The sequence below is a fragment of the Biomphalaria glabrata genome, chromosome 8 (assembly GCF_947242115.1).
Source record: "Biomphalaria glabrata chromosome 8, xgBioGlab47.1, whole genome shotgun sequence".
Classification (NCBI taxonomy): Eukaryota; Metazoa; Mollusca; class Gastropoda; family Planorbidae; genus Biomphalaria; species Biomphalaria glabrata.
In genome coordinates this window covers 22,864,440-22,882,126 of record NC_074718.1, presented here as the reverse complement: position 1 = coordinate 22,882,126, position 17,687 = coordinate 22,864,440, and the positions used below count along the sequence as shown (strand labels likewise).

The window sequence follows — 17,687 nt, the reverse complement described above, 5'->3', positions numbered from 1 at the left end:
CATTTTTTTTTAAGAGCTTGGTCACGTGACTGTCACAAGAGGAACCGCCAGAGCCAAAAGAGCAAAGATTGTGCATTGAAACTAGAAGCTTCTTACTTCTCTCTCTCTCTAGACATTAGGTATCAAGCAACATACAGACGAGAAGCGTGGTTTGCTTGCCTGATAATTAACCCAAGTTCTAGAACCAAACGGGTATGTACACACGCATTTGAAACCAGAGATTATCCAGAGATTATCCTAGAGTACATTTAAATACATTCAAACAGACATCTGGCCTAACGTTTTGGTAGTGCATCTTCATGCTCAGAAGACTTCCTTACCACTGAGAGGAATACAACATAACAAAATCCAACCGCCACGACAGACAATGACGTCATTTTAAACAGAAAACCAAATTGAAAAATTTGTATAGCCGTTTCATAACCAAAGCACAGACCTAGTGCACACGACCCAGATGAATTCATAGTAATATTATAGATTAGCTGAAGATTTAGCACAGTGTTCAGTGTTTTAACTTTTATATGTTTATAATTATATCTGCAAAACAATGTTCCATTGAAATATGAAGAACCAACTAAATCCTTTTAATCAGTGCATTTCTATCAATACCAATAATTTTAACGATAATTTTCACGAGATCTTCACCCTAAACTCAACGATATCAAAGATTCGAACTTCCTGTTCCCAACTAAATAAAAAAGGCTTCAGCTGCTGATTTTCTCAATGATCGCCAGTAGATCGTCGTATCAGATTGCCGCCCATTGGTGTGCAAATAAGTTATAAGTTATAACGTGAGTCTAATGCCACAATTTTGTGTTTCAGACAGAAGTGCGAACAAGGGACCATAGATCATCAAATACTTTCAGACAGAAGTGCTAACAAGTGAACATAGATCATCCAATACTTTCAGACAGAAGTGCTAACAAGTGAACATAGATCATCAAATACTTTCAGACAGAAGTGCTAACAAGTGACCATAGATCGTCAAATACTTTCAGACAGAAGTGCTAACAAGTGACCATAGATCATCAAATACTTTCAGACAGAAGTGCTAACAAGTGAACATAGATCATCCAATACTTTCAGACAGAAGTGCTAACAAGTGAACATAGATCATCAAATACTTTCAGACAGAAGTGCTAACAAGTGACCATAGATCATCAAATACTTTCAGACAGAAGTGCTAACAAGTGAACATAGATCATCCAATACTTTCAGACAGAAGTGCTAACAAGTGAACATAGATCATCAAATACTTTCAGACAGAAGTGCTAACAAGTGAACATAGATCATCAAATACTTTCAGACAGAAGTGCTAACAAGTGACCATAGATCATCAAATACTTTCAGACAGAAGTGCTAACAAGTGACCATAGATCATCCAATACTTTCAGACAGAAGTGCTAACAAGTGAACATAGATCATCAAATACTTTCAGACAGAAGTGCTAACAAGTGAACATAGATCATCAAATACTTTCAGACAGAAGTGCTAACAAGTGAACATAGATCATCCAATACTTTCAGACAGAAGTGCTAACAAGTGAACATAGATCATCAAATACTTTCGGACAGAAGTGCTAACAAGTGACCATAGATCATCAAATACTTTCAGACAGAAGTGCTAACAAGTGAACATAGATCATCCAATACTTTCAGACAGAAGTGCTAACAAGTGAACATAGATCATCAAATACTTTCGGACAGAAGTGCTAACAAGTGACCATAGATCGTCAAATACTTTCAGACAGAAGTGCTAACAAGTGACCATAGATCGTCAAATACTTTCAGACAGAAGTGCTAACAAGTGAACATAGATCATCCAATACTTTCAGACAGAAGTGCTAACAAGTGAACATAGATCATCAAATACTTTCAGTCAGAAGTGCTAACAAGTGACCATAGATCATCAAATACTTTCAGACAGAAGTGCTAACAAGTGACCATAGATCATCCAATACTTTCAGACAGAAGTGCTAACAAGTGAACATAGATCATCCAATACTTTCAGACAGAAGTGCTAACAAGTGAACATAGATCATCAAATACTTTCAGACAGAAGTGCTAACAAGTGACCATAGATCATCAAATACTTTCAGACAGAAGTGTTAACAAGTGACCATAGATCATCCAATACTTTCAGACAGAAGTGCTAACAAGTGAACATAGATCATCCAATACTTTCAGACAGAAGTGCTAACAAGTGAACATAGATCATCAAATACTTTCAGACAGAAGTGCTAACAAGTGACCATAGATCATCAAATACTTTCAGACAGAAGTGCTAACAAGTGACCATAGATCATCCAATACTTTCAGACAGAAGTGCTAACAAGTGAACATAGATCATCCAATACTTTCAGACAGAAGTGCTAACAAGTGACCATAGATCATCCAATACTTTCAGACAGAAGTGCTAACAAGTGACCATAGATCATCAAATACTTTCAGACAGAAGTGCTAACAAGTGAACATAGATCATCCAATACTTTCAGACAGAAGTGCTAACAAGTGACCATAGATCATCAAATACTTTCAGACAGAAGTGCTAACAAGTGACCATAGATCATCAAATACTTTCTAAAAACAAATACCTTATCGACACTTCTGCCATTCCGTACACCGAACACAGCAAAAAAAAAAAAAAAAGCTAGCTCTCTTTAGTTTTGGTATCATGTATGAAAATTCACACTAAGATTTCTTATAAAGACACCAGTTTCGAGTGAGATTACCTCCCTTTCTTTTTCTCTTTTCTGCTTCCTCGAACAAAAACACAAAAAACAAGCAGAAAAAAAATTCACAAGCCAAACCCACGAAAAAAATTGAAATTCCGTGTGTTCCATTGAACACATAGTGAACTATGAATCTATTGACTACACTTTAGTCCGTGACCACTCTGGTACAACACACTTCCGAAGGCGTCCACAGAGAGTAGACACTTGAGGCGCCCCTACCAGTTGATACTATTGTCAATAATTATCACTAAGCTCTTAAGCCAACGTTTACTTTCCAGACCGCTATCAGCCCGTGGCCAGAAATCTGGGTCAACGTCGGTGACGACATAATAATGGACACTCCAAGGAGGTGACCAGGTTGACCGGAACCAATTGACCTTTTAATCAAACACGCTGCCAGGTCGGTAGATCTAGTTGTCCCTTGGACTTGGCCGAAAACCTGTAGCGCCCCACTTATGCCAGTCACGTCTGCTCGGGCGGTACAATAGTGTTCCACTGACAAACATGGCGCCAAGTTTCAACACCCAAGCATTCCACACAAAACAAATCTATCAATTTCGCGTCATCGTGCGAACGCATCTAAACGGGTTCATTTCGCGGTACTTGGTGCTAACGATGCGTGCCGCTAGTCAGTTCTATTCAAACTTCTGATCAACAAGAAACATTCCAAAAATACTGAACAGGAAACATATTTTTAAAAACAATTTATGACGCTGATGGTCGTCTATAGTTTTTCATTTCTTTTTATTTCTTGTGATGCTTCATTCTCGCAAGGAGTCTTCGTGTGAGCTTTGCACCATCAATCTCTTCTATAAGCAGTCCAGCTAATGGCTTCTACTTAAGACTGTGCACAAAATATTCACCCACGTTTATTTATTTCATCACCTTTTTCCTGATTACAAAAAAACATGAGTTGAGTGCGGGAATTCCCGATAAATATGTTCGAAATAACAAGACGCCAAAATTTAATTTTAACATGATTTTATTTGAAAATTCTTAACGGCCAAACTAGTTTTCTTTGTGTGGCCCATTAGCTAGTTAATTTTATTTTCTAAAGTTATAATTAAAATTTCAAATTTCTAAAAAAAAAATCGTTGGAGCAGTTGTCGCAATACACATCCATTTCTAGTTCATTCAATGGAAGTGTTGGCATCAAGACGACCTGCACTATTGGTCACCAATGCAGTAGCATGCCATAAATGACGGACAGCTCATTCAGATGTAAGGGCTGCTCTGTTCGTGATGCTAGGGGTATTAACAACCCCTCCAGCTTTGCTTATTCTGGGTTGCCTAGTCTATAGTGCTTATGGTTTGGGCAAGACCGTAGTTTGGAGAAAGCCAATAAATAGTCGAGTGTGTGTCTCGAGCATGGCTCCATTGTGAAGAGATTCTGTATGCATTTCTCTGCATCAACTGCTTCTGTTGAAAAGACTGTATGACAAACAAACACAAATGAAACAAAGAAGTTGTATAATTAGAAAGCAAAGAACAATGTACTCACATCAGTGACTCTAGAACTTCTTGAAGTCTCAAACCTACAGGGAAGAAAAAAGAAACTTGATCAAATCAATCATCAATATTTTAAAGCAACATTAACATTTTAATACTGCAACCTGTTGATACTCTAAATCAATGTTTCTCAATCTTTTACTTGTAACACCCCCAGACCAAAACACAAAAATAACGTACGTTAGTGGCCACCTCCCTTCTTATTCAAGCATTTTCCTTCTTTCTGAACTTCAGAAATTCATTTTCCTGGTGTCCACAACCGAGACCAATCATTATAAAAATGGTCTCGCAGTAACTTCGACAAAATAGCGCGGACAAAATAGCGAGAACAAAATAGCGCCGACAAAAAAGCGCAGAAAAAATATATTTCAGCCATTTTGAAAGAAATACTTTAGATATCGTAAAATAAGAATAGAGCCAATGTATTTTTTTGTTTTCATGTTATCATTATTTTTGTCATTTTGCAGCAAACACTTTAGATACCTTAAGACATAAATATGCAAATGGTAAGCAAAAATTATAATAAGCTAAAATGAATAATTTCAAAATATATCATTTATTAACATTCCAAAAGTGTACTTTGAAAACAGGCAAAGATACTTGTCAGATTTATATACACACACACAAACTTTCACAAAGTTAATTGTAGGGAATGTCACGTAGAAATTCCATCACTGCTTGAACGGGGTCAACACATTTCAAAATCCTATTTATAGCAATTTATACATTTTAAACATTGGTGAAAAAGAGGAATGATATAAAATTTAAAGTACTCTCGTATACTTTCAGACCTATTAATATTGAAAAAGAGACATCAACCAAAATGCTGCCCAGAACATTAAATGACAAATAATCCGGTACTTTTATACACATCATATAAGTCATCGCTATTTTGTCTTGCGCTATTTTGTCGAGTCACTTTTTCTCATAGTAAGAAGAGAAATAAAGTTCAACCCAGAAGGAATGGAGCATGTCAATACTGCAGTTTGAGAGTCACTCGAGGAAGTAAACTATGTCTGCTTGGAATGAACTTCATCTTCGTAATATTATCTTCATAGTTCTCATGAGTTCTTGTCGCGGGCCTGTTAAGAGACGCCAACAGAACGATAGTGCGTCACAGTCGTCAGTGGGACCAAATGTGACCGCTCTGGAGTTACAAAGTCAGGTACACACTAGAATCACATTGACCAGTTGAGAAGAGAGAAATACTTTGCTTTAAAAATAATATTCCACATTTACTGAGGAAAAATAAAGGTCTGAGTGTAAAAATGGTGTGGGGGGGGGGGGAAAGGTGTTTTAGTTGTTTGATAAAAGACTTGAATTATCTATATATATAATGAACTACGTCGCCCAACCATGCGGGACACGACGCACACACGCCAACTTTCTAACCCTCGATGAAAAAGTCATGGAAAGATAACTCTGTTATTTCTTCAAGTCGGACTAGAGTTACCCTACGTAACTTTCGCGGCGACAGAGGGCGCGGTTCAGAAAAAAAAGAGGGGGTAGAGGCGTATGCTACACCGCGGGTCGGCTCGTTTTTTTTCTTTTATTTCATCCCATTTTACACGCACGGACACACGCTTTGCTATATATTTAGTGTTTTAGTCACATGTACACATCTGTTATATCTGTACAATTTCCTGTTTGACTAAAGGTAGATATTTATATCTTTTATACCCATATGTATTTGATAACCTTCTAACCAGTGTCAAAAATAAATTTAAAAAACGAAAGCTAAGACTATACAGCCATATTATGATATCACAATATACACATGGATCGTAAAAACCTATCTGCAGGGAACAGTACCAGGAAAAGGAAGGAGAGGCAGACACAAGAAACGATGATTAGACACTATCAAAGAACGGACTGGTTGTCATTGAAAGTGACTCTCATTCTGGCAAAAACAGGAATGGAGAGAGATGGTCAACAGATCATGTGTGGTACTCCAATTGTCCAAAAGACTAAAAAACAGGTGAAGGAAAAGTATTGTCCCCTAGACACACGGTGTACATCCATATAATTATACGTATCCTTACATTCCAAATATGCACCCATCATTTTGTTTTCTTAAATCCACTATGACATGCTTCATAAGTTCCTATCAATGATACAAACACGTGTTTTGTGTGTCCCAATGTATTATAGGATCAGGAGAATCCAATTTGAACTGACACGTACGGGTTTAGTTTGTAAAACCCTAAATGCTGTGTGTCTTGTTTCTATCTGCAGATGGTAAAAATAACAATAATCATTCATAGTTGTCGTCAGGTGACACACATTGGTTGAAGACAATTTGGATGAATCCAAGTTGACGCTTTTTTTCTGTATGCATTATGTTTCATCATAGTCTTTAGAGTTTAAAAAAAATATTTTCAATGTTTACAAGAAAGAACGAGGCACAATTAACAACAAAACACTGCAGGATCTGAAACGTTGTGTGTAGACTTTAAACATGTCTGTCGTAAAGTGAAGGCCTAGTGACTGTAGATAACACTTTAAAGATGTCTGTCGGCCTTGTGCTATATACAAAGACATTTTGTTCTGTCTTCTTCTTCTTCTTCTAGCCAGCTTTTTGCTGCTGAGCTGTGAGCTCTTTTGCAGACTGTGCCAAAGAAAAATAGTGTGCTGTTTTCTTCAGTTGTTCAGCATTGCCGTACAGGGTGTTGGTTATGTTGGGCTGTAGTGGTAGTAGGGTCTGCCTAAGGTGGATTGGGGGGGGGCATTCAAAAAGAATATGGTTTACAGTTTCATAAGGGTGAGCGCAGTGTCTACAATGGGGGAGTTGTGTGGAATTAAATTGTTAAGACGGTAATTTAAAAGAGGTGTGTGTCCTGTTCTTAGTTAGAAGATTGTAGATTGTTCTTTGCGGGGGAGGAAGTAAATACTGTTCAGTTTGTTAGGCATGGTCATTTCTTTGTACATAGCTCTGCCTATGTTTCTTGATGCCCATTGGTTGAGCCACTCCTCTTTGTGATTGTTGACTAACATTGACCTTAGCGTGAGGTAGTTAACAGGTCTATCTGGTTGTGTCATAGACGATCCTGCCTTTGATAGTTTGTCGGTCTTTTCATTTCCCATGATAACAATATGTCCAGGGATCCACTGCAATGTGATATTGATATTTAATTTTGACATATATATATAATCTGATGGATTATTACAATTATTGTTGTAAACTCTCTTGGGCTCTTGAGCTGCTGCTGTTAAGTGCTTGCAAAGACATTATATCTGATTGTGATTGTACTCCTTCATATAATTTGTTTTCCACTGTCTGTAATGCTATGGTAATTGCCTCAATTTTGGCTTGAAAGTTTGAGCAGTAATCGCCACAGTATTTATTTTTGGAGAAACACCTGGAAGGCACCAAAGGTCTTCAAAGATTAAGAAACTTTTAAATTAAAATAGGAAAACCAGAGTAAAAAAATTAATAAAAACGGAAGGTTCAAAACATTAACTAGTCAGAAAGTTCACATCATTAAGAAACAAAAAAAAAACACTTAGAATATTGAATGAGTTTGATTTGATTGAGGAACTGCACTTTGTACATAGAGGTGTAGAGTGTTCACGTTACAATCACCAGATTTAGATTGGCCTCCAATGAACAGAGTTCTAGGTTTACATTTGTGGAATAAACATTGAATTGTTGGCTCTACTTTTACAAAGCTTATAGAAAGTGACTCCGACTGTATGTCTGTCTGGAACAAATATTTTACATAAAATGTCTCCCACTTTCGATTCTCGGATGAAGGAATGTAATAGGGCAGTTTTTCAATGTCCATGAGTTCGTTTAACTAAAATGTTTCGTACTATAAACAATGGAGGTTGTAGTTCACGCTAAGTGTGAAGATACTACTTATTAATTGTTGTTTTTTAATTATATTCCACTTATATTCATACTAAATACTACTTATTAATTGTTGTTTTTTAATTATATTCCACTTATATTCATACTAAATAGATTTTTCTCTTTAAAAAAAAAGGAAACATTTTTTTTTGTAAAAGTAGGTATTTAGTAATACAGAAATAATTTAATTTAGCAATATAATTATTTGAATAGATAATGTTTTTAACAAAAAATTCTATAACCGTTTGCATAAATGTGTTAAAAATATGTTAAATGAGTATCACCCTTTGTAAATAGTCTCCCATGTTGTTGTTTTTTTACAATTAATAGTGAATAGTTGTAAAAATGGTGTATTTTTAATGAAAAAAACTGCTAGCATAGTTGATTTTGAAAATTAAATATTTCGGTTTCAGAAAAGAAAAAACGTAGCCCATGCATTAGAACTTTGAAAGGTCTAAAATATCATATGTCGGATTATCATTCTTTTATAGTTTACGAGATCTAAACGGGACGGACGGACAGACCACACAAAACTAATGGCGATATTTCCCTTTCATGGGCCTCTAAACAACTATTAATGACTTTACATTTTTGTTATGTCTAATAAAACACAAAGAACGATTATATTTTTTAATTTTTAAATGTTCAAAACACAATCAATTGATCAAGCTTAATTGAAACACACACACATACACAAAGCGTGAAGAAAATATTCATTATAATGTGTGTTATTGCATGGTATATCATTATATACTTTTTTACACGTGTGTCATTAAGGAGTTTCCTTACATATTATAGAGTGTATCATTACAGAGTTTCCTTACACATTATAGAGTGTGTCATTAAAAAGTTCAATTACATATTATAGAATGTGTCGTTTAAAAAAAATGTCTTCTTTAGGTCGGCCTTTTTTTTTTTTTGGTTTCACTACTTTCTACAAGTGAATGGTTCGACTGAAGACAGACTCAATGACTATGTATCTATTGCATATCTTGGGTCCTCAGTCTTAATGAAAATAGATCAATAAAGGTTAGGTATAGGATACATCAAGACAAGAGCCCTGTCGTTGAAACTTTATGTGTAGGTGTTTGCCTGGAATACCGCTAGTGTCATTAGACATCGTTGCGGGGCCTAAACACACACCAATCCTTAAGACCTACATACATAATGTCAATGAAAGTAGCAAGTTAGGCAGACGACAAGGCCAATCCCGAAACTGTAAAACGTACTCCACTAACGAAACTGCAGTTTTTAAAACCGCTCTTTCAACTTCAACGCTTCTTGTTATTTATAAGGCGGGAAATTAGAAATAGGTCATAGTCTGCGGGAACCGAGTGATCGCCTTTCGAGTACTTTCTAACCGTAACTAGTTTACTGGTTGTAGGTATTCAAAACACATCAGTATGTCTTACTATGCGTAGGAGTATTAAAACTAAGTTCTACAGGAATGTTGAATCAGGTTTCAAAGTGGGAATAATGAGACGCAAAAAGTATTTGAGCTGTCAATGTCATTGGAGTTCAGAATTCGGATAACCAGAACAGCCATGAAAGACGATGAGGCTGGCCCCGCGCTTCCGGATTGTAAGACTACATTAATTACATCAATGCGACATCCGATGAGAGAACTGAACCTCGCGTACAATGTTCAATCTAATCACTGAAGAACTAGGCTCAGAGACAATAAATACTTGACATTTTTCAGCCACAAAATACTTTCTAAATACTTTCTACTACACAATGTGAAGCGATGGATGGAGCTCTAACCCTAGCAGACAAGAGCCAATCAACGAAGGTATTCAACTATTACGTCATACGAGTACGCTGACTAGTGACATTGACCTTTGTGGATTGTCACTGTTATGACACGATTAGGAATTAGTTATTTGTTTCGGGACTAGGGTAAAGTTTTTACTTAACGACGATGACGTAAAGTTTGTTAAAAAGTAAGAACACTCTAGGCGACGCTAGAAAGAAGATGCTTTTCTTATCACAGTAGGAATATGAAGCATTCTATAGACGGTAGTAATAGATGACATTGGACAGTTCCCCTTTTGACTATTAAAAGTGTTTATTGTTTAACACCAGCGTCGACTCCATTTATCGATTGTTGGCCTTTCGTCGGTGTTCATGTTACAGCATTGAGTTCGGTGTTACCTCATTTGGGTTGGTTCCTATATCAAGTACTCATCACCGCGGAAGCGCATAAAAAACTAAAGACGACCATGTCCTTTAATACTGTATGCTCTATCTTGAGGCCCGAACAAGAAAAACTCCATGGAGAGTTGCTTTATCAGGAAACTACAAAGTAGTTCATCTCAAAAGCTATAGGACAAGTCATCTGAACCAACTGCTCAGTTTATCTCAGACATTAAACTATCCACCTGAACCCACTGCTCAGTTTATCTCAGACATTAAACTATCCATCTGAACCCACTGCTCAGTTTATCTCAGACATTAAACTATCCATCTGAACCCACTGCTCAGTTTATCTCAGACATTAAACTATCCATCTGAACCCACTGCTCAGTTTATCTCAGACATTAAACTATCCATCTGAACCCACTGCTCAGTTTATCTCAGACATTAAACTATCCATCTGAACCCACTGCTCAGTTTATCTTAGACATTAAACTATCCATCTGAACCCACTGCTCAGTTTATCTCAGACATTAAACTATCCATCTGAACCCACTGCTTAGTTTATCTCAGACATTAAACTATCCATCTGAACCCACTGCTCAGTTTATCTCAGACATTAAACTATCCATCTGAACCCACTGCTTAGTTTATCTCAGATATTGGACCAGTCAACTGAACCCTCCATCGTAGTTCTGTGAACAAAGAAGAAAAAAAAACAAAGAAAATGTATTTCTCTAATTCAATTTAGAATTAAAATGAAAATTTTATCTAAAATGTTTGTTTTTGTTCTTTTATCTGTTGACAGGTCACCCGAAATGAAGATATGACAATTTAATGTAGTGTTGCTGTGTTTCTGAATCACTTGCACTATTGGAGTTGTGGGTCAATTGAGGTGGGACGCGAATGAAGGCTTGGGACAACAGAACTGGTTGGAATGTCAACACATGTCCAAGGAAGTATCTGGTCATTAGAATTGAGTCACTTGTTGAGTGCATTAGGTCAAGTAGGTCAACCTGGCAAAACGAAATGATAGAAACAGAACAAGAAAGAAAAGAGATAAGTGAGCAAGAAAGAGAGACAAAGAGATAAGTGAGCCATAGAGACAAAGAGATAAGTGAGCAAGAAAGAGAGACAAAGAGATAAGTGAGCCAGAGAGACAAAGAGATAAGTGAGCAAGAAAGAGAGACAAAGAGATAAGTGAGCCAGAGAGACAAAGAGATAAGTGAGCAAGAAAGAGAGACAAAGAGATAAGTGAGCAAGAAAGAGAGACAAAGAGATAAGTGAGCCAGAGAGACAAAGAGATAAGTGAGCAAGAAAGAGAGACAAAGAGATAAGTGAGCAAGAAATGGAGACAAAGAGATAAGTGAGCAAGAAAGAGATACAGAGATAAGTGAGCAAGAAAGAGAGACAAAGAGATAAGTGAGCAAGAAAGGGAGACAAAGAGATAAGTGAGCAAGAAAGAGATACAGAGATAAGTGAGCAAGAAAGGGAGACAAAGAGATAAGTGAGCAAGAAAGAGAGACAAAGAGATAAGTGAGCCAGAGAGACAAAGAGATAAGTGAGCAAGAAAGAGAGACAAAGAGATAAGTGAGCAAGAAATGGAGACAAAGAGATAAGTGAGCAAGAAAGAGATACAGAGATAAGTGAGCAAGAAAGAGAGACAAAGAGATAAGTGAGCAAGAAATGGAGACAAAGAGATAAGTGAGCAAGAAAGAGATACAGAGATAAGTGAGCAAGAAAGAGAGACAAAGAGATAAGTGAGCAAGAAAGGGAGACAAAGAGATAAGTGAGCAAGAAAGAGATACAGAGATAAGTGAGCAAGAAAGGGAGACAAAGAGATAAGTGAGCAAGAAAGGGAGACAAAGAGATACGTGAGCAAGAAAGAGATACAGAGATAAGTGTGGAAGAAAGGGAGACAAAGAGATACGTGAGCAAGAAAGAGAGACAAAGAGATACGTGAGCAAGAAAGAGAGACAGAGATAAGTGAGCAAGAAAGGGAGACAAAGAGATACGTGAACAAGAAAGAGAGACAGAGATAAGTGAGCAAGAAAGGGAGACAAAGAGATACGTGAGCAAGAAAGAGAGACAGAGATAAGTGAGCGAGAAAGAGAGACAAAGAGATAAGTGAGCGAGAAAGAGAGACAAAGAGATAAGTGAGCCAGAGAGACAAAGAGATAAGTGAGCCAGAGAGACAAAGAGATACGTGAGCAAGAAAGAGAGACAGAGATAAGTGTGGAAGAAAAAAACAAATGAAAGAGTGAGCGTAATAGAGATTGACAGAGAGATGAGTAAGCAAGAGAGAGGGCGTCAAAAAGAGATAAGATAGAGAGATGAAGGAGACTAAGAAATGTATGTGAGAGAGAGAGAGAGAGAGAGAGCAAGATAGATAGAGACAGACAGATAAGATAGTCAAATAACCAGTTATGTATTATAGATCAGGAAGATATAAAAGGACTTTAAATTACAGTTTCATTTATGCTAAAGTTGTTTTCTTAGTGGAATGTATATAACTATAAAACTGTCTGTCTTTGAGACAAACTTTAGACTCTTATTTTTAAAAAAAGTCAGCAACTGTTACGTAGAGAGCTCTCTAAAAGATTTAAACTGAAATTACTTTCGAAGTGACGTGGACTCTACAGGTCGTTAAGAAACTGACAACATATTTTGTTTACAGTAACTATCTAGATAAGTGCGATCGCCGACCTGGTATTCTATACATTGATACGCTTTGCAAAGTAAGTCAAATCATGTATAGATTTTGCTTCTACAAACATCGCACAAAAATAGCTCAAAGAAATCAATGATTGGGTAAAATGTAAGAAAAAAATAATGGTCGTAAAATTCCTCTTTGTAATGTTTATGTTAGTCGATACTTAACGGTTTTCAGTTGCTCTGACAAATCTCTGTTTAAATACCGTTTTGTTTCCTTTATTTTTAATCATTTTTTTTTTGCAATTTCCAAGTCAAAGTTTTTTTCTTTTCGTCTTTTCATTGAGAAGTTTAAATGTTTTATCTACTGCATTGAATGTCCACCCGGTTTTGATTTTTTGAGGTAGAACCGCCTTGCCAGGAGAATGTAACCAAAAATACATGAAATGGTTATTTTGGGCCATTTGTTATTCCAACGTGTTGCCCCGTGCCACCAGAGTACCACCTTGCCCCGTACCACCAGAGTGTTTATTGAAATGTTCTCGAGCCCTTTGAATGTTTGCTTCATTTTTATGTCAACACGCCGCTTCTTCTATCCATTGACGCAATCAGAACTGTTACAGCTGCGTACGTAGCAAAGGTCTGTGGAAATGCTACAGTCAATTTGACTAATGTGACGCTTTCATTCAAAGATTAAAAAACACATTATATACAGATTTGCAAAACTAATATTTATTCAATTGTCGCTTGACGTTTCGGGATAGCTAAACATGTAGTCGGTGTATGCATGTCTATGCTGTAGTATTAGATAATGTATATCAGAAATGCCAAAGACAATGAAGAAATGTTTTAAAATACTAAGACCAAGGGAAGCTTTCCAGACCAAAATGACATTGATTGGTAGTTTATACACTGCGCCAAAACAAAATGACAATAAACTGTGTCCAGAAAAGTACAATGACATCAAAGGAATGCCAGGAAAAAAATTATAATAACCATTCACTCAAATTAAAGCCATTTGCATACCCAGGAGTTGGTTGGAGTGCCATGAGCCAAATTACTTTCTATTTATATAAGTAATTTTAAAATAAGGTCAAATCATCTCTAGAAACCTTTCAAGTATTTCTACAGAAATGTAATACGTGGAAAAGTTCATTTCTTTCTAACTAAAGTGTTCATCTAAATTAGTTCAACGTTTTCTTTCCACTTTTATCAGCTGAGGTCTCGATAGTGCTGAAACCTTGTGACTGCAAGACAATGGGACTCGACAAAGTTCAGGAAGATGTGTGTCGAATCAAGAGGAAGTTGAAAGAATCAACTCAAATACATTGGAGTTTTTGATCCTCCAACGCTATAGAAGCTCTGCCTTTAGGAAAGTGACTCCAGGACGAGCACAAGTGAAAGTGCGTATGCGCAGTGATCAAAGATTTGCAGAGCTAGAGAGGGCTTAACTAAACCAATTGCAACATGGATGGTCATTGGGTGTCTCCAGGTAAGCTGTCGGTCAGAGGAACGGCAAACATTGGGTGTCACCGGGTAAGCTGTCGGTCAGAGAAACATCGAAAATTGAGTAGAGAAATTTACAAGTAAATAGCAGTGGCGGCGCTTTTTGTCGTATAGGGATGGGACCATACTTTAAGTTTTGAAAATGTTTAGCCATTTTGATCATTGTGCGTCTTAAAGTTAACAAATGTAATCCTTTTGAGTTCGTTCTTTTCTTTATACTAGCCAAGCACTACAGCTTTCTTTGTGCCAATAAACTCAAGCACTACAGCTTTCTTTGTGCCAATAAACTCAAGCACTACAGCTTTCTAGGCGCCAATAAACTCAAGCACTACAGCTTTCTATGTGCCAATAAACTCAAGCACTACAGATTTCTAGGCGCCAATAAACTCAAGCACTACAGCTTTCTAGGCGCCAATAAACTCAAGCACTACAGCTTTCTATGTGCCAATAAACTCAAGCACTACAGCTTTCTATGTGCCAATAAACTCAAGCACTTCAGCTTTCTATATCAAGCACTACAGCTTTCTATGTGCCAATAAACTCAAGCACTACAGCTTTCTAGGCGCCAATAAACTCAAGCACTACAGCTTTCTAGGCGCAAAAAAACTCAAGCACTACAGCTTTCTAGGCGCCAATAAACTCAAGCACTACAGCTTTCTATGTGCCAATAAACTCAAGCACTACAGCTTTCTATGTGCCAATAAACTCAAGCACTTCAGCTTTCTATATCAAGCACTACAGCTTTCTATGTGCCAATAAACTCAAGCACTACAGCTTTCTAGGCGCCAATAAACTCAAGCACTACAGCTTTCTAGGCGCCAATAAACTCAAGCACTTCAGCTTTCTATATCAAGCACTACAGCTTTCTATGTGTCAATAAACTCAAGCACTACAGCTTTCTAGGCGCCAATAAACTCAAGCACTACAGTTTTCTATGTGCCAATAAACTCAAGCACTACAGTTTTCTATGTGCGAATAAACTCAAGCACTACAGCTTTCTTTGTGCCAATAAACTCAAGCACTACAGCTTTCTAGGCGCCAATAAACTCAAGCACTACAGTTTTCTATGTGCGAATAAGCTCAAGCACTACAGTTTTCTATGTGCCAATAAACTCAAGCACTACAGCTTTCTATATCAAGCACTACAGCTTTCTAGGCGCCAATAAACTCAAGCACTGCAGTTTTTTATGTGCCAATAAACTCAAGCACTACAGTTTTCTATGCGCCAATAAACTCAAGCACTACAGTTTTCTATGCGCCAATAAACTCAAGCACTACAGTTTTCTATGCGCCAATAAACTCAAGCACTACAGTTTTCTATGCGCCAATAAACTCAAGCACTACAGTTTTCTATGCGCCAATAAACTCAAGCACTACAGTTTTCTATGCGCCAATAAACTCAAGCACTACAGTTTTCTATGCGCCAATAAACTCAAGCAATACAGTTTTCTATGCGCCAATAAACTCAAGCACTACAGTTTTCTATGCGCCAATAAACTCAAGCACTACAGCTTTCTATGCGCCAATAAACTCAAGCACTACAGTTTTCTATGCGCCAATAAACTATGTCTATACAAATAAGTCATACAGAAAGAGAGAGTTGTTTGTATATACTTTGTCAGCTGTCCTGAAATTGAATGAAAAATGTATTATAAGTTACAATAATATTGTTTTTTGCTTTGAAATAATTAATTTATTCAATACAATGTCGTTATATTCCTCCTTGAACTAATAAAGCTAATTAGGACTTGAAGTATTTCAGATTTTGTTCTATTTCGGGATGGGTATATTACCAAACATACTAAACACTCAAAGTGTCTCCTACAAATACAAGTGAGTGGAACAGAACAACGCACCTTGCACAAAGTCGAGGGAAAGAGCAAAGTTTGATTAGAGACAAGAACACGTCTTGGAATGTTTGTAACAGAAGGTAATCCTTTAAGACACAATTTTGTCCTTAGAGTTGAAATTGTTTTAAATGCATTAGTATTATAATAACCTCACAAGGATATGTATAAACACCAACAAGACATAGACACAATAAATATGTCTCATTCAGAATTATTTGTGAACTTTGTACAAGGAACTCAGTCTGTCTAGTCAACATTGTGAACACATTGTTTCTCCCTCGCCCATTCTCGGTACTGGGATTTAATTATTTTGATTAATACCAAAAAGGGAAAATAATCCTTCAGTATTAAGATATATCGCTAAATGCATGGGGCTTTGACCACTTAGATAATTGTACACGGTTTTTCTCACACACCCATTCACGGATCAAGTTGAAACTTTAAACAATTATTCCATGTATCTAACTAAATTGAAAAAAAAAAACAACACCTAATTAGTCAATAAATTTTTGGTAATTCATCGTTTTGTCTGATATCGAAAAGGAAAACACATTCTACATTATTGAGATATATAGTTGTAAATGTGGAGTTCTTGCCCATGAATAATCCCTATTTGAAAAGTATTTTTATATTTTCTAGTTTGATACCTTAAAATTCTACTCAAAGACATGAATAGAAAATCATTTCTTATGTAAACTTTCCAATGTATCTACTGTTAGTATGCTGGGATATAATAAGTGTGTGTACTTTGGAGGGAACTTTTTTTTTTGTTAACACGAGCTTTTTAGAACTGAATACACCTAAAAATAGATAGTTCTTTTGTAACTGGGCGATCTGCCCCACTGGTCATGTTAAAAGGTAGACATATCTATAGTGTGCTAGTTACTCCATTTGTTTACTAGTTACATGTAGGTGGTATAAGTCGAACAGTTCACTCACCTGCTGAGTTGGTTGGTTTAGAAGGGTGGATACAAAAACCTGTTGTGAGATGTTTAGAAGGAATATAAAGATTCAAACAAATACTTAACAGTAGTAGGATATGATATTACTAAGAGAGGTTGGGCAAGCAGGCACAAGACATTTCGTAGGAAGTTGCTTGGATTAGCAAGCTCTTATCTTATCTTATCTTATCTTATATAATACAGACGTTACTTCAAAAAAGAAGATGATTACGTCCTACGCGTCATGCATTTAGTCATGCATATTAACCAATGACTTAAATTCTGCCAAGTCACTGGTTTTCCTGGCTAGCTCAGGCAACCCATTCCATGCTCTAATAGCACTAGAGAAGAAGGAGTATTTGTACAAATTTGTCCTAGCATATGGGACGAGGAATGTGCCTTTATCTTTGTGTCTTTCAGAGTATTTTATTAAATTTTGTTTTTGTATTTGAAGATTATGGTTCAGTGTTTTATGTATGATTGCTACTTTACTTTTGAGCCTTCTGTCC

At 36.6% G+C, this 17,687-nt stretch overlaps 1 protein-coding gene across 1 annotated transcript in view; it reads right to left on the bottom strand.

Annotated features, from left to right (window-relative positions):
- The window catches only part of LOC106054548 (formin-J-like), a 219,504-nt gene that overhangs the window by 73,458 nt on the left and 128,359 nt on the right, over positions 1 to 17,687 (bottom strand). Inside the window, exon 4 of the mRNA XM_056039616.1 lies at positions 4,236 to 4,269. Within this exon, the coding sequence (XP_055895591.1) occupies positions 4,236 to 4,269 (34 nt within the window). The remainder of the gene's footprint in view (positions 1 to 4,235; positions 4,270 to 17,687) is intronic.